Source organism: Stenella coeruleoalba (assembly GCF_951394435.1).
Source record: "Stenella coeruleoalba genome assembly, chromosome: 12".
In the NCBI taxonomy this organism is placed as follows: domain Eukaryota; kingdom Metazoa; phylum Chordata; class Mammalia; order Artiodactyla; family Delphinidae; genus Stenella; species Stenella coeruleoalba.
The window spans coordinates 82094145-82118510 of NC_137158.1; the positions used below are offsets into that span (position 1 = coordinate 82094145).

Genomic DNA, 24366 nt, shown 5'->3' on the forward strand with positions numbered 1-24366 from the left:
TGTTGGGGGTGAGGGCTGGAGGGGTGTATTCGTTTCCTGTTGCTGTTATAACAAATTACCACAAACTTAGTGGCTTAAAATAACACAAATTTATCATCTTACAGTTCTGGAGGTTAGAAGTCTGCGATGGGTCTCATTGGCCTAACATCAAAGGTTTTGTTCCTCCTGGGGCTCTAGGGAGAATCCGGTTCTCGACTTTTTCAGCTTCCAGAGGTGCCCGCGACCCTCAGCTGGTGACCTCTCCAGCAGTGGCATCACTGCACTTCCATCCATGCATCAGCTTCTCTGACTCTGACCTTCCTTCTCCCTCTTTCACTTAGAAGGACCCTTGTGATTACATCGGACAACCTCCCATCTCCAGATTGTTAACTGAATCACATGTGCAAAGTCTATTTTGCTGTGTGAGATCACACATTCACAGGTTCTGGGGTTACGACATGCACATCTTTGGGGACCATTATTTTGCTACTGCAAGGGGTGAGGGTGTGGGTAAAGGGAGCCTAGATGTAAGCATTTCAGGAAAGGCCCCATCATGATTTGCTGATTAAGGAGCAGAGCTCTTTTCATTGGTCCCTATGGAATTTAGGAATTTCTTGAGTTCTAATAAAACTTCTATTCAGAAGATTTTATTTCAGTTAGAAAATATGGACGTGAGTATTTAAATGTATAAAGATAAAGGAGAGAAAAGAATATATATGTATGTGTATTCACGTGTTTAACCATAGAATATTTATGTTAGGATACATCTGACATTGAGACCTTGGCTGCCTTTGGGGAGAACTGGGTAGCTGAGGGCAGAGAATGGATATTATTTCATTATTTTAAATAATTTTTAAAAATATTTATTTATTTATTTGGTTGCACTGGGTCTTAGATGCGTCAGGCGGGCTCCTCAGTTGCAGCATGCGAACTGTTAGTTGCGGCATGCATTTGGGATCTAGTTCCCTGACCAGGGATGGAAACTGGGCCCCCTGCATTGGGAGCGCAGAGTCTTAACCACTGTGCCACCAGGGTAGTCCCTGCATTATTTTAGTAGACATATTTTAGAGCATTTGGATTCAGGGAGATATTGGTTAAACACATGGCGAACATCGTTTTTTCCTAAGACATTATCCTTGTCTTAGTTACAAAGAAGATGAATTTAAGTTAATTTGGGGGAATTGTGTTATTAGTATCATCTTATCAAGGAAAATTCTGCAGTATGGATCAGGTGATGAAAATTTTGAAATTGTGAATAAGGAATTTTTGTGCCCCTGAGTAGTAGGTGATGCCACGTGGAAGATGCGGAAGACACAATTTTCTCCCAGTTCCTTCCTTTTTCGGCTCCTGGCCCGGCAGGCGGCAGCACTTGCGGTCCACAGCCCTTAGAGGGCGCTCGGGGCCTTCCCGCCGCGTTGCCCCGTTGCCGCCGCCCTCTGGCTCCTCGCGTTCCAGCCCCCGTCGCCGGGGCTTTACAGAGACAAGAAACTTAGGACATACGTTCAGTTACCTGCTTTGGTTTTCCCTTAGTGTTTGCCCTTTTTTTTTTTTTCAATTTCGCTACTCATTGGAGTTTCCTTCAGATATTAAGCTGGGAAGGACAACTCACTCACTGAGAGTGGACCTGCCTGCAAGTTAGCAATTTTCAGTTGCCCGTTGGTGAGAAAGAATTTGAAGCCTAAACCTAAAGCTGGGGTCAGCTGCTGGGGTACCCCTGTTATATCTGCAGGTTCTGGTCAAAGCTGCAGCAGCTGCAGGATGGGTGAGCGCAAGGGACCCTGAGGGGAGGTTGCCTCCTGGGCACTGGAAGTCAGTTTTGAGTGAGTTTGGGTGAAACCGTCTCTCTCAGTATCTCCCCTCCATGCTCACTGGATTCTCTTTGTAACCAGAGAGAGTAATGCAACTCCTAAGACAGGTTTGGAAGTGCACCGAAATAACTGGAGAGCTGCTAATTCTTCTCCTGTGGCCTCCTATATGTGGAGGCCATGATAACATCATCATAATCCTTAAAGTACAGTCTAGTTAATCCTGTGTTCACCTTTATGAGGAGTTCTTAGGTTGTGTCTCAACTTTCTTTTTAATATGAACTGGCAGTTAAAAGTGCCGCAGTTTACCATTTCCCTGTATGTCATTTCATTTCATTTTCACTGCAGCCTTGTGAAGTTGGTAACATCCTCATCTTACCCCGAGGGGACTGTCCCAGAGTCAGACATCTAGTTGAGTGGGGGTCCTGGGATTTGGACTCCAGTCTCCTGGATTGAGACCCCACGTTCTTCCTGCAGACTCCCCGGCTCCCGCTGGCTTGGACGTTTCCTATGGCGGTCTCTTCGTTAGGCCGGTACAACCGTTTCTGATTTGCTCTGGATGCCCTTCCAAATCTGTGCTTTGGTCACATTGCTGTTGAGAAATGATTCTGTCGTACACGGAAGCATGTTAAACTCTGGTAGGGCTTAACTTCAGATGGGGTTTTAGTGAACCCTATTCCCTGTTACAAAATCGATTTGGCATTTGGATATAAGCAAGATCCTTATTGTGGGGAGTGCCCTTTACTTAGTGGGCCCTGGAGGCCAGTGCTCTGTGTCTAGTTTGTTACATGAACCCTTCAACCTTTAACACAGGGCTTCTCTGGGAATGTTTGACCCGTGTGATGGAATTCATAACCCTGAGCCGCTGGCCTTGGATTTTCACCAGAAGGCTCCCAGAATTCAAGTTTGATTACAGCCGAGGGTTAAATCAAGGACCAGCACTGAGAAGCAGGAGCAGCTCATCTGTGGGGTTGACAGACCTGCACCTGGTGAGACTGTAGTACTACGAGCGTGAAGGGTTTCAGACTTCTCAGAAGAGAGGCGTCATTGAAATGCTGGGATTTGTCTTTTAGGAATTATTCTCTGGTGTCACAGCTCTTCATTCACTCCAGTAGCCCTGACCCAGCCGCTCATTTGCACTGTGACCTTAGGCAGGTCATGACTCTTCCGGCCTCAGTTTTCTCATCTGCGAAATTAGGGGATTGGACTAGAGATGTGGAGAAGGGCCCCTTCCAGCTCTCACTTTGTGGGAGTTTCCATTGGAAGGTGTCCATTCATTCATTCATTCATTCAGCAAGCACAGGAATGCCGAGTCCAGTACACACAGTCCGTCTGTGACAGCACAGGCATGGGGAGGGCAGGGGAGGGTACAGGCAGTGGGATGCGTGTTAGGACTGGAAGGTCCAGGACAGCTGTATTGTTTCGTCGCAGGCAGATGGTTGGCCAAAGCCAGCAGACACGGATCGGGGATGCACCTGTGTTGCTGTTGTGAGAAGGGTGGATGGTGGGTCCCTGCACCCTAGTGCTGTGGCTGGAACCACTTAGCATCGTAGTAAACAATCTGAGCAGGTATGCAGCCATGACTCCTAATTTGAGACGACACCGCATTTGTCTGCAGGTGCAGTCCCGCTGACAGTCACCCGCAGCTGGACCACCCAGCACGGGGCAGGGCCAAAGAGGCGGGAGACCTGCTGGGTCACGTGTGGCCTCCTGGGAGCTCAGAGGAACAACCTGAGCCAGGCCAGGCCAGGTGAGGGCGGCCCCGGCCAGGCGGGCCCTGCCGGCTGGGATCTGAAGAACCAGACCTGTTGACACCGATGGGTACTTTGGGTCGACAGAGGGGAAAGCTGCCGGCACAATCTCACGAGGGCAGCACCACCTCATCCTCAGTGTTTTTTTTGTTTGTTTGTTTTGTTTTGTTTTTCGGTACGCGGGCCTCTCACTGTTGTGGCCTCTCCCGTGTGGAGCACAGGCTCCAGACGCGCAGGCTCAGCGGCCGTGGCTCATGGGCCCAGCCGCTCCGCGGCATGTGGGATCTTCCCAGACCGGGGCACGAACCCGTGTCCCCTGCATCGGCAGGCGGACTCTCAACCACTGTGCTACCAGGGAAGCCCCCTCATAGTGTTTTATAAAACAAAATCCTCTACAGCGAAGGCTCAGGCTCTCCGGACTAGCAATGGCCCAGCTGTGTGGTCGTCACACCGATGCTTCCACCTAGAAAGTGGAGAGCGTGGGTGAACCTGTCACACGGAGGCCAGGGGGGCTTGCTGTACTTATTGTAGGTCAGTGTAAAGACAGCTTTACGGGAGCATTTCCCCAGGCAGAAGGGTCAGGACTTCGGACGACATTATGTGTGTAAAAGGTCATTTTTTTTAATGGTTTTTAAAAGTTTTTATTTTCAGAGAGCTGTAGATTCCCTTGCGTCACCCAGTTTCTCCCGAAGGTCACATCTCGTGTGACCGCAGTGCACTGCCCTGGTTGGGGAGCTGACACTGGTGCAAGTCATCAACTTTATTCAGATCTCGCCAGTTTCACATGCTTGTGTGTGTGTTTCTGTGTCATTTCAACACACGTGTAGATTGTGCAAGCACCACAGTCAAGATACAGCACATTCCACCGGAAGGACCCCTCCTGCTTTTCTTTATAGCCACGCCCACCTCCCTTCTTCCCCTCCTCCTTGGCAACCACTAATCTGTGCTCCATCTTTGTAATTCTGTCATTTCAAGAATGTCATATCAGGGACTTCCCTGGTGGTCCAGTGGTTAAGACGCTGAGCTTCCACTGCAGGGGCGAGGGGGCTCCAATCCCTGGTCAGGGAACTAGGGCCAAAAAGAAAAAAATGTCATGTCATATCAATGGAATTGTATATATAACCTTTTGAGATAGGTAAAAGCCTATTTTTAAAAAGTATGTATTTTTGCCCATTCTGCTTGAGATCACTACAGTTAGTTTGCAAGTATTTTGTGTGTACTGAGATATTATGGTGAGTAATTTGGCATGGCAGGGAAGTACTACGTCCACCCTGGTCCAAGCCACCTTACCTGGATTACGGCGATAACCTTCTCACTGGTCCCCCTGCTCCTGCCCTCTTCCCCTACACTCTGTTTTTAAAACAGCATCACAGGGGCTTCCCTGGTGGCGCAGTGGTTGAGAGTCCGCCTGCCGATGCAGGGGACACGGGTTCGTGCCCCGGTCCGGGAAGATCCCACATGCCGCAGAGCGGCTGGGCCCGTGAGCCATGACCGCTGAGCCTGCGCATCTGGAGCCTGTGCTCTGCAACGGGAGAGGCCACAACAGTGAGAGGCCCGCGTACAGCAAAAAACAAACAAACAGAAAACCAAAAAACAGCATCACAGTGATTCTCAGGATGCATGGTGTCACAGAGCCGTCTACCTCCCTCAGATAGAAACCGAAGTCCTAGCAAGTTTCAAGGCTACACATGATCATCTTCCTCGCCAGGCCTTCCCTCACTATCGGCTTCAGCCCCTGGGCCTCCTTGCTGCTTCCCTAATGTGCTAGGCGCCTTCCAGCCCCAGTGCCTTTGCACTTGCTCTTCCCTTGGCCTGAACAACTCTCCATAAACATGTATGGGCTATCCCTCACCGTTTTCAGGTTCTTTATGCCGTATCATCTTCCTGTGAGGCCTCACCTGACCACTCCCCACCATTTAACAGTATAATCTTACCCATACCCCACAGCACTTCTTATCCCAGTTTTATTTTTCTCCTCAATCTCTATCACTACCTGAGAGTGTGCGTATTTCAGTTGTGTGGTGGTAATCGCCTGTCTTTCTCCTCTGGAACAGAAGCTCCATTTTGTCAGTTTTGTTCACTGAATTCTCCCCATTGCCTGGAATCCTGCCTGAAAATAGTGGGTACTTAGTAAATATTCACTGAATGATCAGATATGCTTCCTTTGGTATTAATTACATATGATATACATTCAGTCGCTTTATGTCTGTTGACCTGAGGCCAGCAGGGTATGTGTGGTTTGTGGGTGTGGGGCAGCCCCTGCATGCCTCTCACTCTAACCTGTGGAGTCAGCACACGAATTTTGAGGAGTGTTGGCTTGTGCTGGAAGTCCCGTCTGCAGCGGGAGTGAAGAATCTTACTTACACGGTATTCTTGTTTCCTAGGGCTGCCCTAACAAAGGGCCACAAACTGGGTGGCCCTTTAAACAACAGAAATTTATTCTCTCGTAGCTCTGGAGGCTAGAAATCTGAAATCTGCAGGGCAAGGTCATACCCTTTCTGAAGGCTCTAGGGAAGAATCCTTCCTTTCTTAGCTTCTGGTGGTTTCCAGAATCATTGGTGCTTCTTGGTTTGTAGGTGTGTCACTCCAATCTCTGTCTCCGTTGTCACGTGACATTCTCCCCATGTGTCATCTTATAAGGATATTGGTCATACTGGATTAAGGCCAACCCTGGTCAAGCATGATCTCATCCTAATTTGATTACATCTGCAAAAACCCTGTTTCTAAATCCCGTTCACAGGTACTGGGCATGAGGGCTCAACATATCTTTCTGGAGGACGCAATTCAACCCACAACATACGGTATGCCTTCATACCAACACAGTTCCTTTTCAGTAGGTGAAAGAATTCACACAACTTCCAGCCCTGGGCCGTAGTTGGAAAGTGGGCAGATGTGAGTCACTGTGTTGCACTGTGTGCTGAACTGTCAACCCAGAGCTCCAAACACCTACGCACGTTCAGTGAGCCTAGTTCATAGATCCAGCCTGGCTAAAGCCTTCGTTCATAAAGTAAGTAATTAAATAGTTAAATCAGGTCTGCTATGGGCAAGTTACTCTGTTAGGCTCTAAGGCACAGGCTACAAAGACTTCATAAAGAAGTTGGGATTGACGCAACAATAAATAATGGCATCAAATGTGATCAGTGTAGCAATACAGGATCATCTAGCACTTTCTAATCAACTTCCGCCTGCCAGATAGAGTGTTAAGTTCTGAATGTTTTTACACTGATAACACACAGAATCGTGAGGTCAGCAGGAGAAATCACCAGATCTGTCCGAGGACTTGGCCTGGTGGGTGCACTTTGAAGTTGACACAATCTACGTTTTTTTCCTATTTAGTAAAAGTTGGGATGTGTTGCTGTCTTTCTTTTATCGAGGTTGTATTGTCTAGTGGAGTCTTCTAGGTGGTGTGATGTGGCAGCCTTGCTCTCCCAGAGTGTCTGACTCCCTGACATTCTCTGTGTGATGGAAAGCCACCATGTTCTCTTTCTGCTGTAATGCCTCCCTGGCCCTGCTGTTGATAATACTATTTTCTACCCTACCCAACGATTTCTTTCTATTATTTTCTGATAGACTGGGAGGATTGAAGCATCTTCTTACGTTGAATAACTCTCAGAAGCCACATACATACCTACAGATATCCAAGCAGACCACAGTCAAAGGGAAGAGAAAAGAGGGACAGAGAACACCAAGCTCCTTGACTTTCCTGAGACCTGGGCTGATCTTATTTTACGGTTGTCATGATGACATTTTGACTGTAACACCCAGGGAGAGAGAGGCCTGGGAGATGAGGCACCCGCTACTGTCTGAGTAGACTGTGTGTCTCTTGTAGAACATGAGGGCTGTCTGGGATGAGTTCCATAGGGTCTGATGAGGCTCTGAAGTTGTAATGAGCTTTCCTTGCAGGGAGCAATTCGGGAACATTGTGAGGGTTAAAGGGTAGGCTGGGTTAGAGTCTTAAGAGATTAAGTGTCCTATTAGAATGCAAGTTGTGGAAAGCAGTGGCCACGGGAGAAACCTCTAGCAAAGGCTGTCCTTGAGTTCCGCTGATGCTATACTTTGTTCTCTGATCATCCTAGCCTGAAGAGGACGGTCTGAGCCCTGATAACGTTTATTGTTAGCAGCACTCAGATGATATTTAATGTCGACGCCCTCGCTCTTCGTTTGGATGCCAATATAGTGCTTCGCCCAGGAGACTGAAGACCTTTGCCTTTCTTGTATATCTGTGATTACCTCACTTGTATCCCTGGGCAGCGCCTTGCCTAATAACCCTGCATCACCCAACTGAGTAACACATTCATAGATGCTTACCCTTGAAGGTGGGGGAAACCTATTGGAATGTGGGTAGAACCGTCTAGTCATGGAAAGCACTGAAGACCATTTTAGACACGCAGTTGATAGGCAGATTGAAGAGGGGAGATTGGATCAGGTTACCCGACTTTCAACTCTCAAGATTTAAAACTTCTAAGTATATTATGTAAGGGTATTTCCTGAGATTGAGGGAAACGAGGACCCAAAGCCCACTCCTGCTGTGTGAGGAGGGGGCGCTGGCCAAGAGCCCAGGTACTGGGAACCCTGCCGGGTCGTTTTCTGTTGGGTTGTAATTGGTGACATTGGTCCTTCTGTGGCTCTTCTGCTTACTGTTGTATCTCACGTTTATTGAGTGCTTTATGATTTTCTTTCACACTTTATTCTCACAAAAATCCTTGGAGGGCAGCTATAGAAAAGGAACGAATGAAGTTTGATATTTGCAGAGTGAAACATCGGTGGCATGTTTGCTTGGTTGGGGGGCTTTGAATGGGAGTGGACACGTCCTAATAACAAGCGGAGAAAAAGTGAGCTCTTCTGAGCCTTTACTTGACACTGACGGACATTCCCTTCTTCCTGAAAACCTCTCCACTCCTGTCTTCCAGGATGCAATTTGAATCCTGATTCTCCCCTTTATCACTAATGTTTCAGATTTGAAACATTTTGGTCCCCGTCATCCTTTAGACACCAGTGTTCCTTGGGTTTCATTGGAGATGCTAAGTAGAGAGTTGGATGCGCTGGTGCTCAGAGGAAAAGCCAGAGCTAGAGTTACGAATTCGGGAGCCATGAGCACATGGGTGGTGTTTGCAGTCCTGGGACTGGACATGCTAACTTAGTGAAGGCCCAGGAGGGGTACGCAGAGAACAGGGGCGTCCAGAGCGGGGCTTGGAAGCACTGGAACGTTTTGAGTTCTGGCAAAGAGGGAGGAGCTGCTGAAGGAGACAAGTGATGGGAAAGGGAAACCAGGGAGTATGGTGTCCTGGAAGGAGGGAGACTGTGGCTCAGGGAGGACAGGAGAGGTACTTCCACGAGGAGAATGATTCAGCTGTTGCTGGAAGCAGCGTAAGTGAAGGAGCGAGAAGGAGAATTTGGCAGCATGACATCTTCCTGACACTTAGAAGAGCTCGTTCAGTGCAGTGAGCTCACGTGTCCCAGTGAATTCAGCTTCCACTAATGACTTTCAGTTTTATACCTTTGGTTCTGATTTCTCTCCAGGCCTACATTTATTCCTTGTAGTTATAATGACAGCTGAGAGGCAACCAGGTATAGGAGGAAGAGCATATGGTCTATGATTTCAGACAGGCCTGAGTCTAGTCAGTGACCACGATCACTTACCAGCTGTGTGCCCCTGGCGAGTCACTCAACTCTCTGAGGCTCAGTTTCCTCATTTATACAAATGAGGATACTGTTTGGGTCAGCAGATGTAAGCTTTTACGTATAGAATGGATAAACAACAAGGTCCTACTGTAGAGCACAGAGAACTATGTTCAATATCCTCTGGTAAACCATAATGGAAAGGAATATATAAAAGAGGAACGTATACACATGTATAACTGAGTCACTTTGCTGTACAGCAGAAATGAACACAACATTGTAAATCAACTATGCTTTAGTAAAAACAAAACACTGAATAAAAACGAGGATACCAAAGCACAGTTCACTGGGTTGTTACGGAGATTCAAGAGCTAGTGGTTGGTCACGTGAACTCTTTTTAACCACCTCTGGATCCCCAGCGCGTAGCCCAGAATCTGACACGTGGTAGGGGCTCAGTAGATATCTGCTACAGAAGTAAATGAAGTGGCTGGCGCTGAGTAGCTACACAGCAAATGTTCACTTCCTTCCTTCTCTTTTGCTTCTCTATTTTTTCCTTTTCACAAATGGTCCCATTGCAAAACTTACAACGTTTTGCTCATTGGGTGTGTTGTGCATTTTTTCATCTTCATCGGTAGACGGTTTGCCTCTGCCCATTCGTAACCAGTAAGTGATTATCTGAAATATTAAAACATTTTAAATACGAAAACGTATTTCAGAAAGTGATTATCCTTAGCAATCTGGGTTGTCACTGGGTCCATGTGGGGTTGGCTTCTGGTCATGTCTGCCTCATTTACTCTGTTTCATACCTTCCTGTCCACAACATTTGCTTGGCCTCTCTTCTAAGGGTATTTTTCAGGGAGCTTTGTGAGTAAGATGAGCGGTGATTACAGCGACAGTAATGCCCAAGTGTTTAACATAGTTAGACAATGACTTTCACATTTTGGGACAAGGAATGAATTTTCAGGGAGTTTTTTTTGGCTGGCACGTCAAGCAGTTTGTAGTAGGCTGAGTTTAAGCTGCACCAGCTATTTCTCAGCTGCGAATTGAATTTGAAGAATGTGCAAAAGATCCCACAAAAGCCTGGCAAGTACTGGTTTCTCGTAGGGTCTCTGATGCCATCCAGCAGCAGGGAGGAGTCCTATGTTCCCTTCTCACATCTAGGCATTTTCTTTTCAGGGTCCCTTGTTTTCCTGTTGTCATAGATAAATATGTCTGTGGAATTCCTCCAATTCCATTTCCCTAAACCATTCTGGGAAGCTGGTGGTTTAGATGGGGAAGAATTCTTGTTTTTGTCTCTGGAACAGTAGCTTTTGCTTACATTGGTTCCTGAATAAAATGGCCACAAGGGCTTTAAAACCTTAACTCCTAATGTTCAAATTCTGCTAGCTCTGCTGGTTAAGTTCACCCTTTCTGGCCGCATCATGATCTGGGTAGCAAGTCCATGGCATACTGACAGATAAATCATTGACACTGTCAAAATTAAATTCCTCAGTGTGTGTGGAAAAAAAAAAAAAGACACATAAATGTATAAAACCAAAAAAGAAATTAAATTCCTGGAGTGGATCCCTTAGAAACACCAAACAGAATGAAATTAAAGTTAAAGCAGTTCTCATTTAGAAATCAAGAGAAAAAGTGATTTGTGTTTATGGATCCAGAAATGATGATATCAGGTAGCAATGGACTGGGCTGCTGATAACACGATATCTGGTGAGCAGTGGCTCAACAGGTTAGGGAATTGTTTATCTTACTCACCAATAAACTCGGGAGCAGAGAGGTTCTCAGGGACCCAGGATCTTTTTGTATTTGCACTCTGCCACCCCAGGCCAGGTCATCATTCTCAGACGTGTTACTTGATTGACGTTCCAAGATGGCTGCTGCATCTCCCGGTATCACATTGACATCCCGGGGAGGGGGAAATGGAGGAAGATACAAAAGGCGAAAGCACAGGACAGCAGATCCAGACCCTTTGATCATGCTTTCCTGGAGGTGGCGGCAGTAACTTTCTCAAATGTCATTGGCTAGAATTGACCACATGACTACCCTTAGCTATAGGGGAAGCTGAAGGGTTATGAATATTCAGTATCTCAGCCTCTACTATAGAAGAAGGCGAGGGAGGAAGAAGCAGCTGGGCATGGCTCTCGGGTACCCCACCCACAGTGTCTATACAGCCGTTTCTGAATTCAATGCAAACTGCTAAACTGTTCTTAATTAGTTGGGAAACTTGGCTTGAATGGGACTCATAAAAATTCAACTTAAAACGTCTCAGAAAACATCCTGAGGGAAAAGGCAGATTCATTTTAAGAGAATCCTTTGCGCTGGAGAATCTGACTTTGGCTTTGCCGCTTGCTGTTTGTTTTGAAACAGAATTCTTTGCTGCTTCATTTTTGGGTCAGTTTTTGTGTTTTTCTGCTTTGTAGATCTTTCCCAAGGTGCTGGGGGTCAGGAGAGAAGAAAGAGAGAAGATAATGAAGGGGAATAAAATGAGGTTAAACTATATTAGCAAGTATTCTGGCTTCCACTCTTCACCCCAGTATCCCCCCAAATACAAACAAACAACCTAGAATCTAGAACATTCTAAGCAAACTTTGTCCATTGGGAGCTGTTAACCCTTGAGGTGATGCGAGAGTGTTGGAATGACAGCGTTGTTTACCAGCATCAAGGGACTGTGGCTGTGTTGAGGGTGCAAGTGGTCTTGGCTGGGAAGTTGGGGGCCAGCTCCTGTGGAGAAGGGGACAAAGGAGAAAGCGCTGTCCATGTGGCATTGGGCTCTTCCCTTGGGAAGTCCCCATGTGCCCACAGGAGTGCCTGGTGGCCTCAGGCGTGACCAGCTTGTGTGCGGCCCCCAAGGGGAGTAGTTTCCCGAAGCCAAGAGTGGGGATCGGCTCAGCCCATGACACGAGGCTGCCTGAAGCCGGCGCAGGGTGGAGGAGGCTTGCACACAGCTGGATGCGGGTGCAGTGGTGCTGCCAGCGAGAGAGGATGGAAGTGGACTCAGACAAACTCTACTTAAGGACTAGCCAGTGGCTCGAATTTTGAGATTTGGATGGCTTCACCATTTGGCTTCTTTGAGCTAACGGAGAAAAAATGTGATTCACAATTGTATTCAGTGACCATCCAGCACCTGTATAAGCACAGTGGCATGTACGCATATGAATTTGGCCGTTTCCTCTGACTAGAATGGTGCTTTGTTGTTATCAAAATACTGGAAAATGCCCAAGGGGCGAGGGACCTTGCGGGGAATTCAGGTTTAGCAGAGGCTGCTGGCGTGCTGAGCAGGGGTGCAGTTGCACCCAGGGCCCGGCTGGCCCCTCTGGCCATTAGGAAACCGGGACTGATGCTCCAGCCGCACACAAGAGCTGCCCGGGCCATTTGGAATCTTCTAGCTTCTCTGCTCACATACACCCTTCCCAGGTAAATACGACAGGACATATTTGCCATATTTGGGGGCATGGGGTAGAATGTAGAATCCAGTAAGTCACTATTAACCTGGAAAATTGACTGGGTTTTGAGGGATGTGGACCAGGGGTGAAGTCCGGAGAGCCCTGGCTACCCTTGACCTCCCGAGGGACCCGGAGCACCTGCTTGCCTTGGTGTTTCTCTCTGCGTGAGGCCGGTATGTGTGGATCCCCATGGTGGGCTCAGAGGTTCTGTCTGCAAAGCTCTTTCAGCTCCCTGGAGTGTTTTTTATGTTTAAAGACCCCAAAGATCTAGAGTTTGGTTTCATTTTTTATTCAGTTATACCTAAAGAACTGTGCCGACCGTGGGGAACACTTTGATGGAACCCCATGCCTAGCATGAAATGTCGGAAGAGGAGCCAGGCCATTATTTTCATATTCTGACTCTGTCTACCCAGCCCCAGATTTTCAGGTGGAAAACTCAATCAGCCACCTGTAAATTTTACTAGTATCAGATTTACTTCGCACAGTTGCAAAACACCATGTACTTCCCCCCTCCCCTTTTTTTTGGAAGGGAAGGGTCATAACTATTTGGCAAATAGAATTCCAACATCCATTTGAAAAATTATTTAACAAGCAGTCATTTCAGTGTTTTGCGCACATGCTGCCAACCATCTGGTTGTTTCTGCATTTCTGGATAGCCCTGTGCTGTCTGGTATCTTATGGATAATTGTTGAATTTTTCCAGCTTTCCTGGGAATCATAGTCAGATTTGTAGATCACATTGCTTCCTCCCCCAAGCTACACTGCGATTTCAGTACGTCCTAACCTTTTTTGGCGTATCGATTGGATTTTTGGTCAAACATTTGTGGTTACACTGAGATCTGTGTTTTCTTCATTTCAGAGTCTGGGAAGTATTTGGCGGTTTTCAGTGGAAAGTCAAACTTGAATTTCAGACAAAAAAGCAGTAGAGAGACTTACACAAACCTGAAGGGTTTTTTTGCATTTAAAGAGCAATCCTTGGTATACTTAAGAAATAATTTTAGCATTTTGGGGTTTTAAGGGGCCAGTTTATTTCCAAGGCTTTTAACATTCCTTTGGGGGTTTTCTCCTTAACCAAGTTTGTCCTCTCCTGCTTCTCGGCCTCCGCTGCCAGACTGGGTGGGCTACGAGGCGTCCTCAGCTAAGAATGGCAGCCGTCCCTGGCTGGTGTTTGCCTTAATTTCTTTGGGTGTGTCTGCACTGGCAGCCTTTTGTGACCAAATGTACTGGCTGCTGGGGTAGCTTCAAAAAAGTTATTTTTGACTTCCATAAAAGACTTAGATTAATAGGCTCTTAATCCATTAGGTTCTGACTGCAAGTGGCGAAAACCCAACTCGAACTAATTTAAATTCCGGAATTCATGGCTTGTGGAACCGTACCTTGGGAAGGGCAGGGGTCGAGCTGGTCTTAGGGGTGCCCAGACTCTTTCTCTCCATCTCTGGTCTCTTCGCCGTGTGACAGCAAGAACTGGTCACCCACGATGCCAACCGAGAGCAAAGGCAGTGTTCAGGGTCCAGCTCCAGTGAGAACAATTCCTGTGAAGTTTTTGGGGTTGGCTGGGTCACAGGACCAGAGGTCTGTTACCAGAGAACTGGGGGAGGCTTCACTGGGTAGGGAAAAATAATATGTGTCCTTCACACAGCACATTTTTGGTTCCCTGCAGAGATTTTAGGGTCTTGCAGAGATTTTAGGGTCTTATTAGGACTCTTTAGGAATGTGGGGAGCTGAGAGACTTTGGATTCAATTAGTTTTAGTCCAGGGAATCCTGAAGAATCGATGCCAGTTCCAGTGAAAGATGGCAGAGGTTGCAGTTCTGAGAGAACCCTGACCCCCCTCTGGGCATTTGAATGAATCTCTTCTGGCTGAGGAGAAACAGGATAAGAAGTAAGGGAATAAAGCAATTTGGGCTTCACATCTTTCTATTTTATTTAAGCTGTGAGGCTGAGAAGCCTTCACTCTTGGACTTTTTTTCCCTGGGACTTTTGTAATAGGAGAGACAAATTGAAACGGGGACTTTTTTATGTTGCTAGTATTATATTTTCAGAGTATTTTTATTTTGTCATTTCATCTCGTTGCTGAAATCCCGTGGGCTATTTTGGACACCATGAGGTGGGCAAAATTTGGGACTGAAATAGGAAAGGGCAGAAGTGGATTTTCAGGCTAGAGGTCAACTTGGCTTTGGACTTGGTTAAAGAATGAGCCTTCCTCATTTCAGAGCTTTTTGGGGACCTGGGGGCGGGCAGTCCCCACCTACGACCCCAGAAAGATACATGGTGGGACAGTGATTAGTACTGGGGGAGGCTCTGAAGGGGGGGCAAGTGGTCCTGACCCTCGCTCTGAAGAGGCAGCCGCACTTGGCCTCAGGTTGAGGTCACGCCCAGTGGGCTGAGGGAACAAGCTTCTGGGGATGCTCCGGGATTTCCATCGTCCTCTCCTCATGTTTGCTTTGGCCTCTGTCCGCATCCTGTGCTCCCTCCCCTCCTTGAGGCGTGCAGATTGGAGGGGTGAGTGGTGAGAGCCCAGGCTCCGTTGGTCTGCTTTCTCTACTCGGTGGCATTCACGAATGAGAAGAGTCAGGCCCACAGGTGTCCTCGTGGAGGCTGCTTTGCTGCAGGAAGGCTGCATTTGGCTCCAATCCTGCTTACCCATGGGGAGCGCTGGGTGGAGGCCCAGGCCTGTTGCTCTCACCCAACCTGTGAGGCAGTGGTCCTGAGCTTGTCTGCTCTGCAGGCTCGGCTGTGTCTACCCAGAACTGGAGACGGGAGGGGGGACGGGAGGGGGGACAGGAGGCGCGATGGAGGTCACACATTAGATCCACCTTCTCCAGTGCAGCCTCCTCAGTAATAAACCTGAGAGTTTGATTTCTGACTCCTTTATCTACTTTCTCAAATTGGTTGAGCTCAAATGTTCCTAAGGACCGCTTTTGTCCCCTACCCTTCAAATCCTGGAAAAGCTCCTTCACATACTTAGTCAGGTGAGATAAAATTATATGTGATTTGTTATTTATCAGCTCAGCTCATCATTGCTATCTAACGTCAATCTATAAATTGTGTAGTACAATATGACCTTGAGTTTTGAGATACAAATCTATTTTTCAGATTTAGTTTTCAAGTCAAATCAAACTATCGTTTGAGTCATTTCCCTCAGTAAGTATGCAGTAGAAAACTCAAAGAAGAAATACTTATTTTTCTTGTAATGATTGTCAGTTATTGTCTCAGAAAATATTGGGTTCTACCAACTAACATTTTATCGGTGGATTTTCCTACCTCAGCTGGGGGGTAGCATCCTTGTCTAGATGATTCTGTGAGAGGTTGCTCTGTCCAGTGCAGTCACAGGAATGAAAGGATTTGAGCTTGTTTTTCAGCTACTGTTCTGTTTCTAGATGGTAGGTTGACCGTAAATCCAGTTCACAGTATTCATTCATTCCTCTGATATTCGTTGAACTCTGTGTGCCAACGCTTTGGTGTAGCGGATTTGACTAAAGTCAGTCCACTTGGAAAGCTGCGATGGAGCAGGTACAGAGGAAGCATGCAGGTGGCTTAATGGTGGTCTCACAACTTCTCCCTCACGTCTGCCATCCATCTCCCTTCTCTTCTCTTTTTGCCTGTCTGGAGAATGTAATGAAGTAACTGGAGGGTGTTTTTTAAAAGTAGAACAAAGCAAAACAAACAAACAAACAAACACAACACTTTGGCTCCAGAAAGATCCAGTTACTATTCTGAATCACAGTCTTCAGCAGGATTTCCTCATGGATTGTGTCATTTTTTGGAATCACTTTTATCCTTGCTTCATTGTATGAATGGATTCTGAACTTTCCTTCTCTTAATCTGAGAAGTAGCCCTTGACAGAGCTCCCTTTCTAGGAACATGTTTATTTCTGGCTGTTGCAGATAGGTGTGTACCCTTAAGGATGGGTGGTGAGTCTGAACCAAGAGTTTCATTTTCAACACGTCCAGTTTGGAACTCATGTGGGCCTATCAAATAGGCGGTAGGGACTCTCCGTCTGGGATGGTTAGGGCAGAGCCGGGCATGTGGAAGTCATTGACTGTACGAGTAGTTGAAGCCTAGGCAGCACCTCACACTCCCCTCCCTAGACTCATCCTGAGATGGGTCCTCCTTCCTTGGAGCCTAGGCAAGTTTTTTTTCACAGCTTTTGGGTCTCTTGGGAGAGAGAGGGAATTCTGGAGGTGGGAAATGAATTCTTGAACAGATCTGTACCTCAAGCCTTCGGGGGCTGGGTTAGTGCTGGTTCTTCTCCAGACTTTAGCATATGCACCTTGACCTGATGCTCTTACTGATGGACCCAGACTCCCACGGGAGTCTCAGCATTCACACAGGACATTGGGAAGTTGTCAGGATCAGCAACTAAATGGTTTCTTCTGGAGTTAAGGTAGAGGTCACCAGCTGGCTGCCAGTGGACTGAGTCTGGCCAGCTGAGGGGTGTGTGTGTGTGTGTGTGTGTGTTTCTTCATATAGTGTTTCTTAAAACTTAAGTGAATTAGTATAAAATTGGGAGACTTCACACAAAAATCAGGATTTCTAGCTTCTTAGAAAAAACTCCCCAGAATATTGGACAGTCTGGATCCTGAACTCCTTTTGGTCAACAGGTGCCAGAAAGTAAATTGTGCCTCTGGTCGGAGCGTTACAGTCCTTAATATGTCTTCGCTTATTTGTTTCATCTTCCTGTCCTTGGAGGTGTTTGGGTTGGGGACCCTCGGTTGACCTCATTAGTCTAAACCATCCTAACGTCTTTCTCTTCAACCCATTAGCCATTTAAGTGAGTACTGAGTGTGTGGTCCGTATCCGATGCCCAGAGAGATGCCAGAGTGGGGAGGTGGGGAAGGGACAGGTGAGGAATTGAGCCCTGTCCACTATGACAAATGAGCCCTGTAGATGTTGGGCAGACCAGGCCGGCCGTGGGACCTAGCTCTGGACCCAGCCTTCCCGAGGGCTTTCGTCAGCCCTGGAGAATCCCTTGAGGCCACTCTGCGGACTCTCTGAGGACCGACACTGCAGAGCCCTTGGAATCTTGAACTCCATCCTTGAACAGATGTGCATGCATACTTGGACCCTTCACCAAATTGGCCTGCTAGGCCCTCTTGAATGAGGCCTGGAGTTTGGAGCCTAGACCAAAGTAAGAACTCTGGGTGCTGACTGTCTCTACTTTTTATTCTCCAACGGACCAACAGAGGTCTCATGGGAGCCATGGCATGGAGATGTCTAGCTTGGCAATTACCAGGTGTCTGATATGTCATCAAAATACCATTTTGCCGCTCAGTACCTGGTAAAACATTACTGAATCTGGATGAGGTTTACTGATATGAACTGTAGGATGACTCTGTCATGGTATGAAATTGCTCGAGTCATAGCAGACTCTGCAGGCCGCTGCTTCTGTCTCGAGCACCTTACCGTCTATCTCCATCAAAGACAGCCTCGAATGGGGGGTGATGGGGAAGGACACGGACAGGAAATTCTTTTTGTTTCCTCTGAAATCCCTTAGGGTGCCGCTTGAGCTCACGTCCTCCTTTTGCCTTCTGTGGAGATGAAAAAACAGCTTGTCACAGCCCTAACCTGTCACACACACTCTGTGAGGTGCCCTCCCAGCATCCCCTGTACTGGGTCATGTGATTCCTGTTCTATTGACTTTGGGTTTGTCCTTCTTCTCTTTGGAGAAGCTGTTCATGGCATACATGGCTTTAAAGAATATATCCCTGTATCATCTTCATCAGATGAGAATACTGAAAAGTATTACAAGAGGGTTCAGTGCTTCATTTATCTAGCAGACAGGAGGGTCTGTTCTAAGTTTCTAAGAACACTTAAAAATAAAGAAGGAGCCAGTGTATGTCGTGTATCCACTTTATGCTACCGGAATGCTGATCTGGAACCCAGAATGCAGTCTGCAGACCCTGAAACCAATTTCACACTCCTTATGTCTCTACTTCACATTTAAGGAATGAAGTCATGAGACCTACAAAACGATGACCACGAATAGAACGAACTGCTGTGTTTCTAGCCCCCAGAATAAGTCTTCTGTCAAGTAATCCAAGTTCACGCACATTGATCTGTGCCTGCTTCTCCCTTAGATAGAGGCTGGTTTGATGAATACTCTCAGAGCGCAGGCACTTGGGGGGGGGAGGGGTAGGCCTGGAATGACCACAGATTTCCTTTCATTTAGCCCCCTCCTATTCTTCTTTTCGTCCAAGCCTTTCTGAGGCATGGGTGATGTTGACTAGGCAGCATCGACAGTGATACCAATTTTAAATATCAGAGTTGATGAGAACCCAGGGAATGAAAATGTCGCTTAATTAAGTCACTGTAGTATTTCGTTTACTTGGCCCAATTTGTATGTGTGTTGGGGAGTTGGGTGGGGGGACGGGTTATGGTACATGGGTCTAAAGCCTTTGGAGGATCTTAAATTCAGGACTGATTTTACAAGAAGATTGACCCTAAGGCTGCCTCTAAGGGATGATTCCAGGGTCCCCAAAGGTCTTCGTGTTCAAAAACGACCTTTATTAGGTAACTGTCCAAGGCCTAAAATGTCACCATTAGAAAGTTGTTCCTTTGGCCTAAGATTTTGTTGTAAGAATGCAAGTATTGTTCACTTACTCCATGCCTTCCAGAGAGAGGAGAGGATGAGTACAGGTAGCAGGAGGCAAGGTGACTGTAGGTGAATGCAGGGTACCCCCCAGAGGGGAAAACGGCTGGGAAGGTGGGATAGATGGTGGAGCAAATGATGAACGCAGCTGGAGGCCTCACAGTTGGTTTTAGGATACTAGTGGCTTCCTAAATTAATTTTCCATGAGTGTGGTCATTGGTCATTTATGAGCAGGGACAGAGTCTGAGGGTCTGTGAGCTGTGGACACAGCAGGATTTGCCTTCGGTTCCACCCCTGTTCCACACAGCTGTGTGACTCTGGGCAGTTCTCCTAACCTCTCTGTTCCAGGCCTTGCTTTCTTCATCTGCCACATGGAGGGAGTAAATAACACCTCTCAGGTTGTGTGTGTTAAGAGCACCTATTGCAGTGTAAGTTTCAGGGCAGAGGGTGGCAGGTGGTAGGCACTCAATAAGGCCTCTTTTCCTGTCCATTTCCCTCTCCCATTTTTATACTTCAGAGTTGTTTTGCATCATATGGCCTTTTTCTTAGTGCACCGTGCTGATACAGGCAGTTACCGAGTTGAGACACGCTGATGGTACTTGATCATTGGCAAGAGGAGAACAAGCAAACTCATGCATGGACCCACTTGGAAACGGATGGGGAAAGCGGAACGCAGTGATGTGCATTGGGTTTTGGCGACCCAGGGGGATCTGCCTCTTGTTCTTCTTCACTTTCCTCATCTTATTGGAGCTCCTTGAGGTTTTGAATGTTCCCCTGTGCTGGGCTGATGCAACCATTTGACTGCAATCCTCATGTGACTTAGAAATTATTCCATGCTGTGTCCAAGGACAGATGTAAGGCAGAGCAGGAATGAACAATGAACATATTTATAGATTGTTCCTCTTTTCAGATGTCAGTAATGAACATAAATCATCTTCAGACCCAGGCCGTCGTGTACTGATTGGATCACTCGCACCCAGAGGAAAATGTGATGGTGTTAGGGCTTCGCAGTCTCACATTTCAGACCATCTGTCTGAAGGGAGGTTTGGAATCGAACTGTAAAGAAAAGCATTATTCACTTATTCATTCATTTGTTTTCTTCCTTAGGAGAATCACCTAACCATGAACATCCTTTCATGGTGCTGGAGTCCTTGCTTTGTTTCCACCGAGATTTTGGTCAGGGTGAAATATTGGATTCCTGGGAATGATTTCTGCTGTGTGGGAAATGGGGATTGCAACTAGAAAAGGTCAAACACGTGGCAGAGAAGGAGGGGAGGTTTTTGTAGTGAAGCCTTGGGAGAAATAAAGGAAACTGAGGAAAGGGAGCCCCGGTCCTCAGACAAAGTAAATCCTGAAAAGTTTCTCGTAGGCGAGGAAGGGTCAGTGAAAATTACGGCAGAGTCGCCATGATTGCTAATTTGAAATATCCAGAAACTCACTAGTGTGCTGTCTTTATTGTCTCCTCAACTCAACATTTCCCCGATGGTGTTAAGCTTCTTGTCTGTGCTTTCTCCCATCTCGGGTTTACAGGACCCTCACCTCTGACATTGCGGAAGGAATGCTTTCTGGGGTCTGGTCCGTGCTCAGCTTCTGACACTGTGTTTTTGTCTCCAAAGTGGACATTCTTCCTCTAGTGCCTCGAAAATTATTATATTCATACTCTATTTTTTCATTCCTTGGACTTCTTTAGTGGGGGTCCCAGGAGTTCTCTCCTTTTATCATTTTTACTCCTGAGGCAGCAGGGTAATTTGGGGAAGAATAAGTGATATATGTTAGAATCAGCCATACTTATTTTGTTCAGAATCTTCATTGGTGTTACAGTCATATACTAACCAATCTATATGTTATCACGAAACACTCCTTTTTCCCTTTCTTCTTCTATGAGAGTCTAAATTCATTTTTCTTAATGTTACTAAGTTTAAATGTTTCTGTGTTTTTAAGATTACTTCCCCCCCACCCCGAGAATGCCTTGCATCATTGAATAATCAGTTTCAGATCCAGATTTGCCCCAGAATTGACTGTTGCGTGAATATTAGCATCTGTTTATGTTATGTTGCATTGCAATATCGGTTACATTATGAGCTGAGATATTTTGTTTGACAAAATGTTATGTTTCATTTTGGTTATTTTTGAAAATCAAGAACACTCTTTTGGAACTTCATAACTGGAGATAAAAATGTGCTTCTTCATAATTTGTCCTTCCTCTTCTGGGACAAGATATGGAAACATTTAAATTAGCTACATGCAGGTAAAACCAGCGGGTTACCTCTCTTTCAAGGTGTTGATCTTGGTTTGTTTTCTTTGTGGAAACGAATGATTCTGTTATCTCACTTTGGATACAATGGAAATTCTTCCTGATCATGAGAGTTCTATGTTATTCTTCTCAGAGTTGTTCGAAAGATTGTCCAGCTGTACCATGTAAAATCCTAAGAATTTATTTAATACATGAAAGCTTCTGGAGAATATGTCAAATTACTATTTCGTTAATCTTGCACTAGCAAGGCAACATGATCAGGCTGGGGAACGCCTAGAGTTTATTTTGATTTGTCTTACTTTGGGTTTAAATTTACCACCCACAGTTCCCTGAAATACATAAAGGCTTGTAGGTTTGGTATGTCTGCTTTGCTGTCGCACTGTAATGATGTCCAAATGTGATGGTACTTAAAGTCTTCAGGATCAGACAGATCGAGAGTCATTTCCTCTTTCGCTAACCATGTCAGAGAACATTGGAAAAAATTCGTTTTCCCAATCTGCCCTTCCCGTGAGTTGATAGTTGCGCTGTTTGCATAGCTGACCACCCACTGAAGCCAAGGCATGTGAAACTGCTGTCCACTAAAATGGGCCTGAAAGTCACGTGGGACCCACCCAAAGATGCTACCAGTAGACCCGTGGAGCATTACAACATTGCCTATGGGAAGTCACTGAAAAGTCTTAAATACATCAAGGTGAATGCGGAGACACACTCCTTCCTTATTGAGGATGTGGGTAAGTGACACTCTGGTCTTGTTACTGGTCAGAACTAACTGTACACCTACATTCTCCTTCCATTCTCAGGGTGACTATTTGTGGGACAAAAATGGTACCCAGTGGTTCCTCGGGGATGGACAGCCAAGGTCAAGCGGCTGTTAAGCAACAGCCTTCATCTTGCCCATGGGCTTCCCCAACCTGCATTTGAAGTCCAGTAGTCCTGGATCTCTCTCCACATTGATGTAGGGAACAATTTTTAGTTTCTGGATGTGCTTTTGGAAAATACATCGACCCTTTTTTATCTTATAGGAACTTGACAACTGGACAAGTCTGTAGCCTGATCTTGAGATTTCTAACTTATAAACCATGTTATAATTAGGGATTACTCAAGTAATATGTCCCTGTAGGGGTGTGTGATGTGTCATGCTTTGCCACATGTGGTTCAAAGATATAACATTTCTCACCATTAGATTTGATTCTGGAAGTTTGGGGTATTTAGCATTCTGCCTGAACATATTCTTTTATGAGGGCAGGTGTCGGTGGTGTTGAACCTAGGCTTTGAGCTGCCTCCAGTGGATCCTCTATCTTCTGCTTTTTTGGTCCCACTGGCCTGAAACCCTGTTTATTCTACAGTCATCTCGTGGTCCAACCTTAAGATGGATCATAGGAAGTAACAGAATTCAGCACCTGTGACAACCAGGTTCCCCTCCGGCCACGTTAGCATTCTGCTGCCTTCCTTCAGTGGATCAAAACCAGCTCGTGGCTTCTTAGTTTCCTGGTCACCATCCAGTACACTTACTCCTTCTCTACCTCCTGCACTGTGATATTAAACTTTCTGGGTAGCAGAGCAGAAAGTGCACGGAGGAGAGACAAAGAGGGACAGATTCCCGTCTTCACGGTTCCAGCAAAACGTACGTTTCACCGGATCTGAATCTCCTCCACATCACTAGGGCCCCACAGGGTCCTACTGTGAGGTTAAATGGAGTTTCTATCCCACCAAAGGCACGAGCAGCGTCACATGTGCTCGCTCAACCCTTGTTAGGGTTGCTGCAGAGAAGAAAAACATGCAGAAAGAAAGCCCTAGAACTCACTGCAGACTGAGAGTGTCTCCCCAGCATCTTTCTGATGAGTTAACCGAACAGAATCAGAGACACGCTGATGACATTTCTTTGAAATACGAATAAGCTCAGAGCGAAGAGAGAAAGTGCCTGGCGAAACCTGGTTTTGCTTTTTGTCTGAACCTAGAGCATTTCCCAGTTAGTCCGGCAGGTCGTGCCAAGCCCTCAATGCCACCGGGCCCTGCCGTGGTCAGACAGAAGGCGGACCAGTCTTGAGCATAGCAGGGGTCCCAGATGTGTAGCTGCCCCTGGGCCTCTGGCTTGAGAACTGAAGTTTTGTGAAAGGAACACTCCTCACTTTGAGCAATGCAATTAACGTTATTGCCTTTGACGGAGCTCTTACCTCTCCAACCCTGCATGCCCTCAAGTGCCCACAAGCTTTCATCTCTTCAAGGAATCGGCACCTTCACTTACCTTTCATAAGATAATAATTCATTTGGAGGAAAACCAGCACTACTAGAGTTTTGCTTTTCGAAGCCGCAAGTTCAGGGTACCCTCAATTTGTAACACGGTGTCTAGTTTTCCTTTTGCATCCCAGCAACTTCAGGGTCTCAGCCAAAGAGACCTTCGCTATGTGTCCTTGACCTGTAGATGCACGTCAAAAAATGAAGCCCAATTATTTCACGCTTAGCATATCCAAGATCCCAGGAAACGTTTTTCTAGATTTTTGTTGAAATAGTCAAAGACAGCATGTACACATAGTAAGGGCAATATTTTATTATGAAAAGAGGAACATTCCATGCAGCTTTATTTATTGCGTAAATAAAGATTTCCCATGAAGATTTCCCATGCACTAAATTTTATGAGTTACACTGAAATTTTCTCACTATTTTTTGGAGGTTGCCATTTGGAGTTTCCATTGGGAAATATTCTTCGTAGTTACTAACACTGTGGGTTAAACCAGTTATCTAGTGGACAGTGCATGCCTGTTTCCTACATTGATTTCACATTAAAAAAACGCAAAAGCTTTTCTTGTTGACTGTTCATGCATCCAGGTTTATTACACATGTCATGTACTTTGTATTAAATAAATTTTGTGTTCTTTTGGTCAGATGTGCTTCAGTTGCCTGGGATGAATGTCAGTGATTTTGATTAAA

At 46.2% G+C, this 24366-nt stretch overlaps 1 protein-coding gene across 3 annotated transcripts in view; it reads left to right on the forward strand.

The window, feature by feature from the left end:
* The window catches only part of FNDC1 (fibronectin type III domain containing 1), a 113703-nt gene that overhangs the window by 20623 nt on the left and 68714 nt on the right, over window positions 1-24366 (forward strand). Inside the window, exon 2 of one of the 3 annotated variants that reach the window (XM_079940020.1) lies at window positions 21975-22169. The exons of the other annotated variants lie outside the window; for them this stretch is intronic. Coding sequence (XP_079796146.1) covers window positions 21975-22169 — 195 coding nt within the window. The remainder of the gene's footprint in view (window positions 1-21974; window positions 22170-24366) is intronic. 3 annotated transcript variants of the gene reach the window in all.